Source organism: Corvus brachyrhynchos, unplaced genomic scaffold (genome assembly GCF_000691975.1).
Source record: "Corvus brachyrhynchos isolate BGI_N302 unplaced genomic scaffold, ASM69197v1 scaffold12, whole genome shotgun sequence".
NCBI lineage: Eukaryota > Metazoa > Chordata > Aves > Passeriformes > Corvidae > Corvus > Corvus brachyrhynchos.
Genome location: NW_008237885.1, coordinates 288,982 through 304,566, shown reverse-complemented (window position 1 = coordinate 304,566; position 15,585 = coordinate 288,982). Strand labels below are relative to the sequence as shown.

General features: G+C 44.3%; 2 protein-coding genes across 3 annotated transcripts in view; one reads left to right on the top strand and one right to left on the bottom strand.

Moving 5' to 3' along the window:
• The window catches only part of UBAC2 (UBA domain containing 2), a 101,347-nt gene extending 95,779 nt beyond the window's left edge, over window positions 1-5,568 (top strand). For both annotated transcript variants that reach the window (XM_008632414.2, XM_017732604.1), the window contains exons 8-9: window positions 1,199-1,321; window positions 4,618-5,568. In XM_008632414.2, coding sequence (XP_008630636.1) covers window positions 1,199-1,321; window positions 4,618-4,725 — 231 coding nt within the window. In that variant the 3' untranslated portion in view covers window positions 4,726-5,568. The remainder of the gene's footprint in view (window positions 1-1,198; window positions 1,322-4,617) is intronic.
• A 5,759-nt stretch (window positions 5,569-11,327) lies between these two features.
• On the bottom strand, window positions 11,328-15,140 carry LOC103614476 (G-protein coupled receptor 183). The gene has a single exon (XM_017732602.1). It carries the CDS (start codon window positions 15,012-15,014, stop codon window positions 13,956-13,958), a length of 1,059 nt encoding a protein of 352 aa, XP_017588091.1. The 5' UTR covers window positions 15,015-15,140; the 3' UTR covers window positions 11,328-13,955.
• Window positions 15,141-15,585: the final 445 nt, after the last annotated feature.

The following is a 15,585-nucleotide window of genomic DNA, read 5'->3' as shown; positions in this document are numbered from 1 at the left end:
TTTTTTTGTGGTCTAGGAGCATATTTAGCTGTTGCTGATCTGATTGAGCAGAGGGGATTTAATGCTTTAAGGGTACATAAAGGCAGGAAGAGCACTCTGAGAGAAGAAAAGAAAAAACTCTTGTAAGAGGAAGGCCTTCTGAGAAACAATGTTACAGAACTAAAATAGAGCAACTAGAGGAAGGAAGGCCATGTCCTATATATACAGAAAAGGAAGGGGGATCTTCTCCATAGTAACGAGGGGAGCAGGGGTGGAGGAAAAGGACAACATAAACTGCAAAAGAAGTTTCAACAAACTATGGAAAAGAGAGATTGGGTTTGCTCTTACCTGCTCACAGGATCTGTGGGCTTTGTATGATACAAAATCCCTTCAAAAATGTTTTTTTAAGCTGATGAAATGAGAATTCATGATTTCTGGACAAGTATAAATCTTGTACTTTAGTATTTCCTCTTTATGTTCCAAATGTCTTACTATTACAGGAGTTGAAGCTTGGTTGTTAAGAGAAAGTTTCGGTTCTGTGATTTGCACAGTACCTATGTTACTGCTGTGTATTTGCATTATTACTATGTAGTTAACAAGATGTTTTGGCACTGGAACATGGCCAGAGTTTGCAACAATATTTAATACACAGAAGTTAGGTAAATGTGGTGGGTCTGTAAGTCACACTGGTGTTACAGGAGTAGTCACTTGCATGGAAGTCACAGGTGTCCTGAAGGTTGGGTTTGTTTTAAGTTTCCTGATGTGATTTTGCTGATGCACTGAGAAGCCCCTTTTCCTTTTTCCCCTCACTTATTTCTTGCACTCTTTTTCCCTGGTTAACTCCAGCATCAATCTTGCAAAGTATTTGCAAGACCTGCTGTTGCACCTCTTGCCAGGCAAACACCTGTTAGTAAAGACAGCTGTCTTTCAGCCTCAAAAACCTAGCACTGTATGAAACCAGATCTATCCCAATGGATGTGAAACGTCCTTTCCTCCTTCTGTTGGCACTTTTCCTTAGTTTGCCATGATTACTTCAATTAACTAATAAAGCAGTAACCAGTCCAATTTTTGCTTCATAAGAGACTACAGCAGTTTTTGTTGTTTAAAATAAAGTGCTTTACTTAAAAATCTGCTTTCATATTATGTGGTATGGATGATCTTTTTGTTTAAAACGTTTGTAGTTCGTTTTGCAAAGACTGACAGCAGTGTCTGCTTTCAGGGTGGAATGATTAACTGGAATAGACTGTTTCCTCCTTTACGTCACAGACATAATGCGAATTATCAAGATCATCGCCCGTCTGAACAAGGCATACCTCCACCTACTGAGGTTTCTGAAGAGCAGGTAAACACTTTGTATTTTAAAATGGCATTAAAAACGGTTGGGAATTAACTTTACTAATTTTTTATCATCTGTTTATACAGTTTCTCTAGCAGTTTCTATAGCAGCACAGATTAAAATACAAGGTAATGGTCACAATACAGAGACAGCGTATTGTCAGTACCATCCAAACCAGAGTGACAGAGCTACTGGGGATTTTCTGCTTTTATGTGTTACTGCTTGTAATTTATATTAAAGATGTGATGGTTTCAGTAGTGGAAACTACTCAAATCTGATAAAAATAAATTTTCAAAGAAAGAAGAATGATAAATAGATTTCATTATTTGTCATGTAGACATCATCTTTGCTGAAGTCCTCAGCTTAAGTTTCCAATTCAGTAATTTTGGTTTTTTTGAAATAAAAATGTTATGCCAGCGGTGGACTGCAAAACACACTCAGGCTAAAACTTGGATGTTTCCCTCAATAATGTGGTCGACTGATTCCTTATACTGATTCCACAGAGAAATTCGTGTCCTTTCTATCAAGTATAGATTTAGACTTCTAGACTTTTGTTGATAGTTTTATTCTCAGAAGTAACGATTATTTACTCAGAAATTTAAGAATTTAAGATTAGTCTTATTCCTGCATGCAGGATTTGTTGCATACAGTCAAATTCTCCAGGTTGTAGCCTACCTGCAGTTCTGTATTGGCCATTTTGTAGTTTAAGGTCTCTGCTACCCTTGAACAAGAGTAGGTTTCTTTCCCTTTTTTCTTTTTTATAAAGAGATAAGTCAACACTTGGTAGCACCACTGTCATTTTAATTTAAACTGAGCTTGTCCCAAACAGAAGTCTTTTCTATGATCTAATTTCTAGCTTTGACTCGATGTTATATTATGTTCAAAATGTTCAAAACTTTTAACTGCGCTTTTACTGCAAATCTGCTGGGCTACATCTAAAAGGAAAGAAAAAAACCGAACCCAACAAAAAACTGCCCAAAAACCATCAAAACCCCAACTAACAAACGAAAAACAAAATCAAAACCCCCCACCAAAAAGCACCCTCTGAGACAAAAGCCAGAAACTTAGTTTTGGCTGTTCTGAAAGCCTACTCAGTGCCAGTATGGGATGGATCAAAAGATTTCCTTGCTAGGTTGGCTTACTTATTTGTTTTATTGAGAAATTCTGCTTATCGGGACTTTTATTTTTGGGCTGAAACGAATGAAATAGTTACTGGTCTGACTTATGCTGGATTCTTATCCAAGCCCTTTAGGCCCAGGTTTATGAAAACAATATACACTTACATTTTCTGATGCATTGAGGATGTAGGGTTCACCTGATTGCTGTCATTTGCAAGGCTCTCTGGTTACCCTACAAAGAAAAAGTCATTAAAGCACCTTTGATTTTTCAGGACTGTACTAATAACAGCACAAGTTGTCTTAATATGGCAGAAATGCAAGGGTTTCATCTCTTCTTCACATTAAAGTTTGTGAGCATTTACAATGCTTTGGGTACAAAAATCTGCATTTCTTGTGGAGTTTTAGCACCTTGAGTTACTGTTGACAGTTATACATCTCTTTTCCCTGGAGCTGGATTCAGTTTCTGTGGTTAAAATATGCTCAGATGAAAAGAGGTTGTTGTTGTTACTATTCCCCATGATGCTTGATGAGTATTTCTGTAAACAGAAACATTACAATTCCATCCACCATTTCTTAAAGTTAGAATTCACAGCAACTGCAGTAAAAAACTTACTTTTGAAATGTGTTTCTGTGGTTAGCTTTTATTCCATTGCCTGCCCTTTTTCTCATAAAAAACACACTCTTAGATGAAAAATAAGAGTTACAGGTTACAAAATAGAGCTTGGACTTAAACTATTGTTGCAGAAGTGTCAAAAGTAACAATTCATTTCTCTCCCTACAAGAAGGTGAGAAAATGGCACTGATTTGTAAGGCTGGTGTTCTGACAACCAAGGTTGTCAGAACAGTTGTGATGGTGTATTTATATTAAGAAAAGGAGGGCCTGTGCCTCCAGGCAAACTTGGCAGCAGTATACTTCTCAGTAAGTCAACAAAGCAGAGATGACTAAAAATAGTGAAAGTTCTGGAGGTGTCTTAGAGGAAAGAAAAGCTGCTTTTGGTGGCAAGTTTCCTTTAAAAGTACTTTCAGTGCTAGTGCTGCACATTGGTCTTGCACCCTGGGAAGATTCTTCTCAAGATGTGTACAGCCTCTGCTGTGTTCCTGCTCAACTTCACTCTGCTGCTGCAGGCTCACTACAGGCAGAGGAGGGGCAGCAGGATCTCTCTGACAGCTCCTGTAGCCCAGGACTTCCAGGTGGTTCAGGAGCTGTGGTGTCTGGTCATAACGCCTTTTGAAGCAGGATGAGGAATGCTTTATGCTGCCAGTGGCCACAGCTGATTTTACATTCCCTGCCCTCTCACACCTTTTTAATTAAGATTAATTATAAAAGTGAAGGAGTTATATTATGACTTTCAGTCATACCAAGATTTGTAGATTTTAAATGCACTTTAAATTGGTATTTAACCATAAATTAAATTTGGTTATGCATACATTGCCTTTCTACACGTGGTGCTTTGTATATGTTAACACAGAGCACATAGGTTAGGTGTCAAGCACGTGATATTATAAAGAGGGTTGGTTAAGAGATTATTAATTTAACAAAATCACTGTCTTAATGTGCCCTTTTCCATGTAATTCTTCCATCAGATGTCACTGATTTTTGCTTTGCCAAAGATTTTTGCAAAAAAAGTGCTTTTTTGAGTATATGTAGAAGCCCTCCAAGAATTTTACTAAACCAATTTAAGTATTGTACTACCTGTATTTTAGGACTAGCTTTAAGGTTTATTAAAAAAACCCCAACACCTGGAACGAATAGTTTTGAGTTTTTTTAATGCCCTCTGGAGAAGTAGGTCTTTTCAAGGAAAAGAGCTGAAGATGTCTGGATAGGTTTTCTCATCTGCCCTATAATTCCATGTTTTGGTCAGTGCTGGTTTCTTGAGATCCTGATCTTGTCGAGAGCAGCAAGCCCCCAGGTCAGACTGTAGTTGTCATGTGCAGTACCACACTTTGGATTTTACTCTTCTTTCAAAACTGGACCAGCCAGGAAAACACAGGTGCGGCATTTTCTGCAATCGGCTTTGAATTAAGTGGCGAAAAGCGATCGTTTCTGTGGCAGCCTTTTGAAGCACACTGTCCCAGATAGGTCTTTGATCAGTGGGAAAGTGATTTCTGACATTACTGACTAATGTGCACACAGTGTGAATAAAACTCTAGCTTTAAAGTGGTGTTACTTTACTTCTTTTCCAGGTCGCACGACTTATGGAAATGGGATTTTCCAGAGGAGATGCTCTAGAAGCTCTGAGGGCTTCAAATAATGACTTAAATGTAGCCACTAATTTTCTACTGCAGCACTGATGGTTTTCTGTGTGAAGGAACTTCACCCGCTGGGTTTGTACATGCCTGGGAGACGATCAAAGCCACCTGCTGGGCGGACGCACCAAGGTCAGCCCTGCAAGAGCGCCAGAAGAGAGGAACGGCTCCACGTGACTGGTGACTCAGAGTGATGTTAAGAAATGATGTGAACTGTTCCCAAGCCTTCGGATCACTTGGTGGTTTCTAGTCTGGTTATCCTTTTCAAAGTAACTTTAGTTTCTACTTGTTACTGGATATCACCTAAATTTATTTTTAAATAAAATAGGTGGGTTTTTTCTTGTAAATCCTTGTTAGACACATTATCAGACTTAATGACTAGGAAAAAAAACCTCCAACAACAACAGCAACTAGATTTACCTGTCAAGAAAAATTGCATTTTCTTCATTTAAAGTCTAATTTGTCTAGATTACGTGTTATTTTACAGTACTTGATTTTTTATTACAGTAATAAGAGGTTTGAAGATCATTTTATTTTCAACTCAATAGAGGGTTATGGGACTATTATGTCATTCTTTGCAAAGTTTTATTAATGCCTGTAATATTTTATTTCTCAAATTTCTTTTTGAATAAAAGTTGTCATTCAGCACATAATAGACAGATAGGGTGAGAGAAGATTCCTGTGTGTATGGCAAGCTACGGCAAGTGACCACTGTAAATTGGAGTTTTTGCAAAGTGAGTGAATTGCTGTTCAAATACGGGTCATGGAGATACTCACTGGAAGCAATAAAGGTGAATCGAATGATGCAATAAGAGCAGAACTGGAATGACGTGAGTGACTTCCATGGCTGATTCTGAGAGGACTTCTGTAACAATGGATGTATGCGGTGTCCTGTGTGCTGCTTTTGTTTCTTTTAAGCTGGCTACATGCTGTCTTATAAGGAAATGATAAAGTCTAACTTTTCTATATATAGTTCTAGTTTTCTAGTGTCAGAGATGAGGATGGTCCTGCATTTGTTGAATCCTCACTGTCTGAAGCAACTTAGTGTTGACCACAGGCTGGAACATTAACTTACAGTGATTCAGGCTGGCGCAGGAGGCAACAGGACGGATGTACCAAGCTTGTGCCATTCTGGGTTTGAAGTTTAGATTGATTCCTGAATCAGCTTGCTTGGCTTGACTCTCGGAAGTGCTCAGTATCAGCACCTTAGGAGTTGCAGGAGGTGGGGTGGAGAGAGGGGAGCATCTCTATACAACCAACCTGAAGGAATACAGGATTCCAAAGTGCAACTCCTTAAAATCAATCTACACATGTATGTTATGCATTTCATGTGTGTTTCTGTATGTACTTGTGTGTGTACAGTGTGTGCATATGTGTCTATTTATATACACATGGGTATATTTAATACATACATACATTTAGAATAAGGTATAGGTCATAAGAAGTGTAACAGAGGCAATAACAGGTGCATAGGGGATGTTTTGGAAATCCAGATGAACACTGTGTACCACAGTACAGATCTTTGCAGTCTCACTTGGCCTGGAAAATGTACCAGGAAATCATAGGATAAGATTTAGGGGGAGAGAGAGATACTTCTCTTTTCCTTTTTTAATTGACTGATAAAACTGAAAAAAGTCCTTGGGGCATACAAGTCCTTATCCAGAAATTGCATCAAATATGTGCAGCTTTCAGCACATGATAAAGTCTTTAATTCAGTGTTCTGTATGTATTTCTTTGGTATTTTCCAGTGGGTGAGGTAAGGGGTTTTTTGAATGACAGTGTGTTTTCTTGGGCTTTGATCAATCTCCTTCAGGGTTTGGCTTGTTTCTATGATCATATTATTTAGGGAGGGTCTGCTTTTTAATTGAAAGGTTTTGCTTGTGTGAAGCTGAGGTTGTGTGTGTGTGTGTGTGTGTGTGTGTGTAGGCCACACTTCTGTACCCAGGGAACTCTGGAAACCTGCTGTCTTGGAAAGCAAAGGATACGTGTAAGAAAAAGAAGTCCTACCATAATTTGTATATGCAGACTAGTTAAATGTTTTGAAACAAGTTTTAACTTGTTTCAAAGTTTTAACTTTGAAACATGTTGATTCTTCCTTCACAAATATTTTATCCAAAAGTAGCAATAAAGACCAGTGAATTACTTCAGAAATCAAATTTTGTCTGTAGGAAATAAAAGTCCACCTATCCCAGGGTAAAAAAACATGTGCCCTTTTCAGACATTACCCTGCTCTAGGGACAAGCACAAAGAGTATTTATCCCTTGGAATTTTACAACATGTTGCGTGGCATAAGGGGGATGTAAGTGGATATTCTCCAAGTGTAAATCCTTTCTTACTGTTGCCTGTACAGGGGATATTCAAATGTCACGGTTGTGTGGGAAATCCCATTTCCCTGGGCATTCTGCTAAACATGGTCAAACATAAGGGGTAAAATGCAGGTCAGTTGGTGATGTCAGTTGAAAACTCCCCTTGACAACTGTGAGAAAAGTTTGTGCTCAAAATGCTTCCAGGGTTGTGATTTCCAAATTTAAAAAAAAAAAAAAAAAAAAAAAAAAAAAAAAAAAAAAAAAAAAAGAAAAGGAAGTGGTAAAAGAAGGGGTCTCAGATGCTGCTGAAAACAGTCTGTGTTTCATGCAAGAACCATAGAAGAAAGATTCACACGTTAGAGCTGGAAAACAACTCAGTTTCCACTTAATTGTGAAATTTTCATTACCTGTTTCTGGGAATTTGAGGAGCATGTTCTTCACAGCCTACGCAGGATTTGTCTGATACAGTTTTGAATGTCTCATCACACAGTTTCTAATCTGTGTGTGACACAAGCCATATTTTTTGGGCATCATGAAGAAGGCAGAATACTTTTCTACATCTTGGATTTTAAATCACGAGAAAATTCACTGTAGTTCTAGTGAAGCCAAGATTTGATACTTTGAAGTAAAAGCAGCTGCTGCTGTTAAAATTTCCCTACTAGACTGGGAATGTCATCTTGTGAGACAGCAATGGAGTAACTTTTTGGGGACTTTCCTAGACGGTTATGGAACACTGAAATACACCCACAGTGGGGTTGATATTTTTGGAGATCTACCTGACAAGCCACCAGGCTCAGGTTCTCAAGCCTTAATTTTTTGCCAAGATGGAGATTGATTGGTCTCAAGACCTACCAAAACCATTTTCCTCCCTGAAGCAAGTGTTAAAGGCTGCCTGTTACTGAGCGAGCCCAGGGACTGTCGCAGCTGGGTCATGCACCGGCCTGTGCTGTCTAGCACTTACCAGTGCCTTTTGGAACATGTGGTGGAGAAAAGGTCTTGTTCTTCTTGTCTGGAACAGAAGAACGAGCCAGAAAAACTTACTGCAAGGTGCTGGGGAAAGGACAACGTTTCTGGCTCTCCTGTTTGTATGTATATGTATATATATGATTATATATATGCATATATGTGTGTATGCATGTGCATATATACAGAGAGTGAGTGAGAATATGTATGTATTGGTTCGCTGAATTTAAGTGGAGCTAAGAGTTTGTTAAAGAAAATTAAAAGTCTGTATTCAAAGACCCCCCTCTCTCAGATGTGTGTATTTGGAGTTGCAAAGGCACCCAGCTTTGGAAACACTCTGAACTACAACTCCCATGCTGTGGGGGGAACTGCATCTGTTTGAGGATCAATAAATGCACAGCATTCATTTGAACTAATAGAGGGATTTGATACAAAAGTGCAATTAATTTCTTGTGTGTTTTTCCACAAGAAAAACCTACATGAGATTCGCTTTCTTTAACTGGGTGGCCACAGTAATCAGTATTTTATATAAATGAGCATAAGTACTATTTTACTAGGAGAGTCACATGAACACACAAACACTGTATGTGTTTATATATATGCACATGTGCATGCATATTTATTTATATATGTATAAAATGTGTGCCTGTTTACTTAAAAAATACTGGTTTAATTTTTAGTAGAATTACATTCCTCCTGTTTCCATATATAAAGGGATTCTTTGGCCCCAGAAAGTCCACTCTGAAAGAGGGTGTGTGCTTCCAGCAGTGTTTGGTGAGACGCCAGTGGTGGGAGCAGAGGAATGATATGACCAGACAAATGGGTGTGACTGTTGAGAAGCTCAGCACATTGGTAGTTCAGCTGTCATCATTTGTTTTCCAGAGGAGAGTTTTAAGAGGAAGGAGAAGTTAGTTTGACTCACACATGTTTGTAGGGGGCTGTTTCTAAACCTGAATGGTTGCAATGGAGAAAGCAGGACTATACATGCTTTAAAAATGGGTGAAAAATTCCAGGATCATGGCTGACCTGAAAGCGGGATCTGGCCTTTTGGCTGGGGACAGGTAAGGACCGTAAGTATCACATAAGATTGCAAAGGAAAGGACTTGAGAGAGATGAGGCAGGTGGAACTGAGCAAATCCAGAGAGTTTAGGAAAGAGGAGCAAAGTAGAACTGAGGACAGAAGGACAAGAGCTGCTCAGAGAAAGGGGACAGAGTGTCACATTGCACTTAGTTAAGTTTTAAAAGAATTCACAGGATTTCATGTGGAAAATTAAAATATGCAAGGTTGTGGCTAATCTTGTACTGAAAATCCAGTCTTTTTTTTTTCAGGGGTGTCTGATAGGGGAATCCTCACATTTTATTTGGTCAGTTTTGCAGGAGGTGGTAGGTGTGGCAAGTGAGAAAGCAGTGTAATCCCATCAACTGGGCAGTGCCGCAAGCCCTGGAGCCACTCGTATGTGAGAGTGCAGATGCTTCTGGCTTTCAAAGCACTGTTAGTCCTGCCAGCCTGACTTCTCCTGGCATCCCCTCCCAGCTGTGGAGACACCTCCTCCAGAAAGAACACAGCTCCTCCCAGGTCCTGCTGCTTTTCCCACGGAAGGTGATTTATAACTCCCTGTTCCATGAGAGCCCACCACCAGTGTAAGGGAAGTGGATTGAGAGCTTGTGCTTGCCCCTTACTGCTTCTGGTCGTTTGCTTGTGGGGGGGAGAGGCACACATGCACTTCTGAGGAGAAAAGAGTTGCCCACATTGCTTGGCCTGATCAATCACACCAGGGCTTGTTACTTGGCCGTGAGAAGCTTTTATTTTTAGTGGATATGTGCATTTTTACATTACAGTATTTTAATGGCTTACAAAGATGGCTTACAAATACTATGTATGACATGCTATAGTTTCAGTTCAGGACAATTTAAAGCGCAGACTGAAGAGGTGTGGAAGTTGGGAACCATGGCTAAGGGAAAAAAAGCTGTTCTGTTTGAGCTCTGTCCAGCCCTCCTGCCATGGGCAGGGACACCTTCCACTAGACCAGGTTGCTCAAAGCAGCAGCAACCAACCCAGCCCTTGAACACTTCCAGGGATGGGTCATCCACAGCTTCTCTGGACCACCTGTTCCAGTGTCTCACCACCCTCAAAGTAAAGAACTTTGTCCTAATACCTCATCTAAATCTGCCTTCTTTCAGTTTAAAGCCATTCCCCCTTATCCTGTCGCTACAGGCTCTTGTCAAAACAGGACCTTGGCAAAAATCCCTCTCCAGCTTTAGGTACTAAAGCTTTAGCTTTTCAGTGCTCTAAGGCTTCCCTGGATCCTTCTCCAGGCTGAACAACCCCAAGTCTCTCATCCTGTCTTCAAAGGAGAGGTGCTCCAGAACCTGAATTATCTTGGTGGCCCTCTTCTGGACTTTCTCCAACAGGTCTATGTTGTTCCTGTGCTGGGGACCCCAGATGCAGTATTCTAGGTGGGATCTCACCAAAGTTGAATATAGGGACAAAATCATCTCCCTTGACCTGCTGGTCATGCTGCTTTTGATGCAGCCAGTATACTATATCCTATATCTGTGCATGTATTACCTATGGTTGTGTGTCCACAAAGGGTACTCTCTGCCCTTAGATAAAAGTGCAGTTTTCTCTTCTTAGAAGACAGTACAGCAGCAATGGGCTGCACAAAAGCAAGAATTACCTGCGTACTGTACAGTTATGACTCTCTGCACGGAATGCCTTCGATCCCACTGTGCTGTCGTGTGCTTCCCACACACGCCACAACCACCCGGCTTACGAAAGGCGCCACATTCCTACGTGGCAGCAGCAGACGCGTGGGGGAAGCACCAGCCGCGGATGTCATCGTCTTCTTAGATTCGTGGGCGTCTTTTTTAACACCGAGTAAAGGTTCCGGCTCCCTCTTTCGGCGGGAAGCGGCGCTGTCCCTCTCGCCCGAAGGCACCGTCGGGGCGGGCACTGCGCCCTGCGGGCTCCCCCCCGCCACGGGTACCCCCAGCCGGGGGCTTCGGGGGTCTGCACCCCGGGGGAGCCGGGGGAAAGGCAGGAGCAGCGGCCGAAGGGAGCCGGTGGAGAGGGATTTAAAAGACACACAGATGCTGCACTTGGGGACATGGTTTAGCGATGGCCTTGGCAGCGCTGGGTTGATGGCTGGGCTTGATGATCTCAGAGGGCTTTTCCAACCTAAGTGGTCCTGTGATTCTGTGTTTCTGTGATTCCAAGTGACCGCTGGTGGGTCAAAGTGTGGCAGGGGGCGGTAGCTGCTGGGACAGCGGGGTACAGCAAGCATCACGTGAGGAGCTTGGACCGAGTGGGTGAACAGCGAAGTGTAGGAAAATGTTATTGTGCCTCTAGACAAAATGCTCTGTATGGTTTCTCTTCAATTTTAGTGAAATGCTCCATTTTCAAGCAGCCAGGGAGCACCCACAGGTGGGCAAGCTAGTCTGGGCAATACAGAGTTCTTCAGAGTTCTCCTTTGCCCAGACTCCTCTTGACCCATTCTGCACAAGTCCCTTCCTTTTCCATCCCATGGATGTTCCCTCAGCTCCAGCTAATAACCTGCTGTCCCTGGATTGCTATTTTCAAAACTAAAGGAGCCCAGGCTGGTGTCCATCTAGAGGAGGAAGGCCGGACCCCTCCTGCATTTTGCAGCACTACACTCAACTCTTCAGCTCTTCTGGACTTGCTCCAACAGGTCTATTCCAAAGTCTCCTATTGGTGGCAAGAGGTAGAGGTACCTTTCTTAATAAAGTACTTCTGAGAAAAACAGTCCAATGAGGAGCAAAAGAGGTTATGTTCATACTCCAGCTTTTCCTGAGAAGGCTTGATCATAGATTGGCTTTTTCTCAGCTGTGGGCTGCGGCCTGGCAAAACATCTCAATGCCTTGGTCTTGAGAAGAAGGGTTGGCCACTGCTGCAGACCCCTGCTCTGGTGTTCACATGGAGACCAATAGCTACGAACCACTTCCCAACCCCCAATACAGTCCCGTGGAATTTCAGTTACAAAGATAACAGAGCCAAGATCTTCATAGCACGAGTAGGTGATATTAGGGGCAACAGCCACCAGCTGTGGATGGGGAGGTTCACAGACAGTGGGAAAAATGTTTTTATCCAGAGGGCAATGCAGCGTGGGAACTGTCACCTCAGCAAGGGGACCCTCCTTTCCTGGAGTTTCCAAGCCTTGTCTGGATGAAGCCATGTCCAGCCTGACATGGTGCCAACCACAGTCCTGCTTTGGGTAGGCTGTTGGATGAGGTGATGCAGAGATTCCCTTCCAGCCATCACATCCCAGAGACGTTAAAAGGACAATGTAACTGTACGGCAATTACCAGCCTAGCCAGACTCTTTCAAGGGTGTGCAGACCACTGATACCCTTATATTTTTGCATCCCAGCTCTTTCTTGTCCATTGTAATATGCTTTTCAGGACAAAGGCTCTCTGCAGGTCAGCACTGAGGTTAGACCTGCTTTGGGGAGGGCTCAGATAGCCTCCAGAAAGGACCTACTAGAGTCTATTTCCCACCTGAGTTATTTTAGGTATCCCTCTTAGTCAGCCTTCAGGATGCTACAGTGACCCATACCATACATAAAACCATCACCGTCCAAAAGCTCATTCATGTGCATTTAAAACAATAAAGGGCTGCATGTGACTGTTATTAACTTTCTAGGCATAAAAAAGGTTATTACCTTAAAGAATGATTTGTATTCATCGAAAGCGTCTATTCACGAAACTTTTTCAGGTATACTTTCCAGCAAATTAAGCAGCTTTTTTTTTTTTTTTCCTTTTCATGTCTCTGTGTGTGTCTGTCCCTTCCAACTTCAAACAAGAGGCCAGACATGCCAGGAACTGTGAAATCCTATGCGTGGGTTTTTTATCATAGTCTAGCGACTTCAGAAAAGAGCTGAGGAGGCTCCTGCCAACTTTCTCCTTGTCTGAGAGGCACAAACCTCAACGGGAACCTGATGTCCCAGGGCTCCTCCTCTTGCTCTGGCAATAGTCACAACTTCCTTAGCAAGGCTCTCCGACTCCTCAGGGCACCAGCTTCAAAGTCGATCAAGGTCACATAAGGCCACCCTCTGTTCTTGTGCCTATTTCTCTACTGCCTTCAAATTAAGGACTAATGGGAAGGTTTCCCCCCCACCCTGTGCATCCAGGGCAAGTTTGCAGCCTTAGAGCTAGGCTGGGCTCCAGGCCATCCCCACCGTGCCCTTCCTAGCAGAGGGTCCCAGGGTGACTGCAGTGCCATCAGCTGTGAGGAAGGGCACCCTGGGGAAGAAGCAGTCACGCAAGTGGTGAATGTAGGCAGCAGCACATCCAGGAGCTCTACAAATTCACATCCTCGCCCCTCTTCCTTGGGGGAGGGCTTTTCCAGCATCTCCCACACGCCCCACATTTACTGCTTGCCCCAAGCAGAGCCCAGGTGCAGGAGTGGGATGCTGGGTGGGGAGAGAGTGGAGCTGATGTTTGTCAGTGTGGAGAAGGGGCTGTAGGCCATCTTCTGCATGAAGATAACATTCCAGCCTTCTCCTGAAATGCCCTGAGTCTGTCTGCTCCATGCTGTCTGCCCTGAGCCCTGCAGGGATGCTGCTGTAGTGCTCCAGGGGCAGTGCAGGGGAATGGGGCAGAGGAACATCCATGGTGGTTACCAGCACACCTGAGCCCCATAGGGGATGTGGACAGGCATGGGACAGGGGTGCAGTGCAGTGCTGAGAAACCTCCAGCTGGGTTTGCCAGCCAGAGCAGCTGCACAAGCTGCCTCCTCCGGGGTTCAGATGAAAAGGTGCCGCTCTGTGCTCCAGGCTGGCAGGTCCAGCAGCACTGAGCACAGAGCCAGGCAGGCAGAGCCAGGCAGGGCTGTGTCCCTGCGAGGTTGGCTTCATGAGAACCCCTGGCTCCAGGCAGGGGAATGATGGAGCTTGTTGAAGGTGCTGGTCCTGCAGCTCGACTCTGCCTCCTGCCATCAGGGATGGTCCATAAGTCGCAGGCCGGGGCAAAAGGGAGGGGGCTGTGCTGCTAGACAGAGACGGAGCCAGGCGGCTGGCTGTTGCTGTTGCTGTCCGAGGGGGTCTTGGCAGTGGAGGAGGTGGCCAGTGAACCGCTGTTCCTGAAGATGCGGAGCAGCCTCCGCTTGTAGCCCCGGAAGGCGAAGAAGTAGATGATGGGGTCGATGCAGCAGTTGAAGTTCATGAATGCCACAGTGACTTGTAGGGACATCTTGAAGGCTTGCTGCTCACGGCAGGATGGCTGATAGAGGATCTTCCTGACCATGAACTGGACAATGTTGAGGTGGTAGGGACTGAAGCAGAGCAGGACAGCCAGCAGCACCACCAGGATGACGGTGAAGGCCCGGTGGTGGTGCCTGTTCTTCACTGTCAGCGAGTTCTCCTTGGCTGTCTGGCAGAGCTTGAGGTTGATCCTCACGTAGCAGACCAAGATGATGCCCACAGGCAGGAAGAAGCCAAGCATGCAGGCCACCAGGAGCAGGTAGGGCAGATTGGGAATCTCCTCAAAGTTGAAGTACTCCATGCATGTCAGCTTGTCTCCCATCCTTCGCGTCATGGGCCGCAGGAGCAGTGGAGCCGTCTGCAGGAACACCAAGGACCAGATGAGGACACAGATGCCCCTGGCACGGCTCATCTTCCGAATCCTGCTGGGGTGCCTGGTGCGTACCACAGCAACGTAGCGGTCCACGCTCACACAGGTCATGAAGTAGATGCTCACATAGGTGTTCATGTAGAAAATGAAAGCTGTGATCCGGCAGAACCAGTCCCCAAAAGGCCAGTCAGACTCCAGGATGTAGTAGGCAATCCTGCCTGGCAGTGCCAGGGTGAAGAGGGCATCGGAGAGGGCCAGGTTGACCAGGTAGAGGTCGGTGGAGTTGAGTTTCTTCTTCCTGTGCTGGAAGGTGATACAGAGGGCCAGGACATTCCCACAGGCACCGAACACCAGCAGGATGATGTAGAAAAGGGAGAAGGTGACTTTGGTTGACAAGTGGTGGTTGTGCACGTTGCAGCTGCTATGGTTGCTGGAGGTGAGGTTGGTGGGCAGGAACACATCCTCCACAAGAGCCATTTCTGCAGTGCCTCACAAGCTCTTGTTCTCTCCCTTGGAATAAGAACAGACATGAAACTTGCAGCTTATTGATAACAGGAGTGGCACCCTTAGAGCTGGCCCTCACCACAAAGCAAAAGCCCTGTCCCCTGCTCCAGCCACCCCCCTGGCAGCATACAGCTCGAGTCATTTGGAAAAATGCTTCTCTTGTGATTTTGGTGAGAGCATCTCAACAGTGGCTGTGACTCATTCTCCTTTTCTTATCACGAGCTCCTCTTAATTTTGTTTTTTCCCAAGTCCAATCAATATGAGAAAGGACTGGGGGTGCTGGGAGGGGGAATTGCCTGTCACACAAGGAAGGTCCCAAACTCATCTGGTGGCAATGATGTAATTTACTCATTACTGCGAGGGGAATGGGGAGCTCCACGGAGAAAATGCCCAAAACCTGGAGGGGCCGGGGGCCGGGAGGTCTGCGGGACCGGCGGGCAGAAGTGCTGAGGAGCACCTTCGCAACCCTCGGGCGGGACCAAAGCAGGAGCAAAATTGAAGAAATTCAAAGAGAGGCAAAAAACCTAGCCTTCCCTCCAAACCC

What these genes read in the sequence shown, in the direction of transcription:
- LOC103614476 (XM_017732602.1), bottom strand. Translation starts at nt 15,014, where the DNA reads ATGGCTCTTGTGGAGGATGTGTTCCTGCCCACCAACCTCACCTCCAGC.